This window comes from Nyctereutes procyonoides, unplaced genomic scaffold (genome assembly GCF_905146905.1).
Source record: "Nyctereutes procyonoides isolate TBG_1078 unplaced genomic scaffold, NYPRO_anot_genome, whole genome shotgun sequence".
In the NCBI taxonomy this organism is placed as follows: Eukaryota; Metazoa; Chordata; class Mammalia; order Carnivora; family Canidae; genus Nyctereutes; species Nyctereutes procyonoides.
In genome coordinates, this window is record NW_026575034.1 from 21,961,342 (window position 1) to 21,964,333 (window position 2,992).

Sequence of the window (2,992 nt, forward strand, 5' to 3'; positions counted from 1 at the left end):
CTGGATGATTCCAAAAGAAGGTAATCATTTGCCATTAGCTTTAACTCTCATCTGGAAAGTATTCAACAAAAATATCCCAAATTGTTAGACCTTTTGGTCATCTCTTTTAACCTATTAATTAAGAGTAATGTTCTACTTTTTTTCATCTACATTATATATGATCACTATTCTATCCCATAAGTCTTGGAAATCTAACTCAAAATGAAATAGAAATTTCCCTCAGATCTATCTTTGCAGGCAGACACATCTTCTTCAACCTTTTCTGTTGCCTTTCTTGACATCTGCCTCCTTACCTTGTCTTATTGATTCCTCCAACACATAGAGGACTTTTAGGACTTCATATGTATTGAAATCACCATTGTAGATATTTTAGCTGTAAAAAAAATGAAATACATTCCAAAGTCAATATAGTTACCTGTTTTCTTTCCCAAGTTCTCCATCTCATGTCACTAATTCCCTTTAGAGAAGAAGGGTAAGATGATTTTCTCCCGAATCTGCTTGGTCTTCACCCCATAGATGATTGGATTGAGTGCAGGAGGGATGGCTACATAGAGGTTGGCAGTCAGTATGTGGAAAGAGCGAGGAATATTGTGACCAAAACGGTGGGTGAGGACAGAGAACATGGCTGGTGTATAGAATATAAGAATGACACAAACATGGGAACCACACGTGTTGAGGGCTTTCTTGCGGGCATCTCGAGATGGAAGGTTAAAGACGGCACGAAGGATGAGACCGTAGGAGATGCCAATAAGGATCAAGTCTGATGTGACAGTCATTATAGGTACAGCTAATCCATACCAGATGTTGATGGAGATATCCGCACAGGCTAATTGGGCTATGCCTATGTGCTCACAGTATGTGTGTGGAATGAAGAGTGTTCCGCAAAAAGGCAGTCTCTTTAATAGGAAGACACATGGGAAGATGATACAAAAGCTCCTGCTGACAATAGCCACTACAATCTTAGTAATAATCTGACGGGTGAGAATATTCGTATACCTTAGAGGGAAGCAAATAGCAACATAGCGATCAAATGCCATAGCCAGCAGAATAGCAGAATCCATAGCAAAGCTGTAGTGGAGAAAGAACATCTGAGTAAGGCATGCAGGAAAAGTAATTTCCTGAGGACCTAGCCAGAAGATGCTGAATGTTTTGGGTACACATGTATTAGACAGGAGGACATCTGTAGCAGCCAGCATGGAGAGGAAAAAGAACATGGGCTCATGAAGGGTACGCTCCATGGAAATAAGGTAGAGAAGGATGCTGTTGCCCGCCAGGGCCACAAGATAGATAATAAAGAAGAGAATCCCAATCCAGACATGAAACTCCTCCAGCCCTGGGATTCCCAGTAAGATGAATGGGCCCGGATTGAAGCTGCTCAAGTTGAATGTGGCCACCATGGTCTTGGATTAGATGTGTCTCATAGCCTGGAAATAAAAATTTCATGGCTGATTGCTAGTGATCTATAGACGTCCACCTCTGAGCCTACTTCAGTATTATCCACTTATTTGCAGCTCTGTGAAGTGACAGACTATCATTTGCCACTTTTCTTTGCTAATAAACACTTGCTAAACTTTTACTTGGAATTTTAAGTCATATTAAGAGAGGTATCAAAATAATTTTTTCCCAGAGATACAAATCACATAACCCCAGTCATATAATTTTAGACCTGCCTAGTTACCAGGAACCCAGGAAGTTGTTTTTTTTTTTTTTTTAAGATTTTATTTATTTATTCATGAGAGACACAGAGAGAGAGAAAGAAGCAGGCACCATGCAGGGAGCCCGCCACAGAACTCGACCTGGGTCTCCAGGATCACACCCTGGGCTGAAGGTGGCGCTAAAATGCTTAGCACCCGCGCTGTCCCCCAGGAAGTTTTCTAGGAAAATAGGTGCTCAAAATACTATTAGGTGGAGAGACAATGGCTAGTTGTGGATTTGGCACAAGTTCAATGTAAAGTTCCAGCCCTAGTGAACTGGACTAACTGTAGAGTCTCAAGGGGTCTAACACTGAAGTAGACCATGCAGTCTCTTTTCTGCTCTTTCTCCACAGTGGGACATTTACCTTGGTTCTCATCAGTATTGTAGCAAAGTTCACCAGCATAAAGAGGAAACAAAATATATTCTTCCCTAAAGGCTATGTTTTAGGTGGTTTACTCTGCCTTCAGATATTCCCAGGTTGGAAAATCTTCCAAGAAAAGACATTCTCCATTAGCTTACTATGTCAGATTGGTCTCAAGGAAAGAATATAATCCTCCTCTCAACTCTCACAGAAGATATCCCAGCAGGGGCAGCCCAGTCTCTGGGTAGTTATACCCCAGTATTCTTGCCCCTATCTAATCTATGTAATGATTCATTCTTGTGAGATTTCATTGAAATAGTTGGGCCCTCCTCCCAAAAGTCTTCTATTTGTGACATGACACACAAATATCTTCTCCAACTTCAGTAGTTTCTCATTTTTCTTTCTACCTGTTCTTGAATGTTGTTATTCTGTAGTGCTCTATATCTGCTACTCTATCTAGGTCAACAAACTCCATCTGGGTGATATCCCCAAATGCCATGACTTTGTGTCTCCTATGTTGAAGATTCTGAAGTTTATAATTTTACAGATATTTCTCTCCCCTCAAGTTTGGAATAGTACTTACTCAATGCCTGCTAGCTTAGAAATGCCACAGGTGCATCCAATTCAGCATATTCCAAACTATCTTATTTCTCTTTCCATTGCTCCAAATCTGTTTCTCCTATAATGTTTTCCAACTCAGCAAATAATAGTATAACACGGTTTCTCAGTCTAGAAGCCTTGAAATTATCTCAATCCTATTCTTTCACACACAATCATCTTGCTCATCTTCCAAACAAGTATCATGTTACAAGTAAGTGTTCATTCTGTCTTACATCCACTTATTGCTATCCTTGCATTGACTGCTCTATCCTACATGCTATCATCTCTCATCAAGACCTCTGCATTCTAACTCAAATGCACCGATTTTCCCTGAGC

General features: G+C 40.4%; 1 protein-coding gene across 1 annotated transcript; it reads right to left on the bottom strand.

Annotated features, from left to right (window-relative positions):
- Positions 1-449: 449 nt before the first annotated feature.
- Positions 450-1,397, bottom strand: LOC129504857 (olfactory receptor 52H1-like). Its single transcript, XM_055317737.1, has one exon. It carries the CDS (start codon positions 1,395-1,397, stop codon positions 450-452), a length of 948 nt encoding a protein of 315 aa, XP_055173712.1.
- Between the last annotated feature and the right edge of the window lie 1,595 nt (positions 1,398-2,992).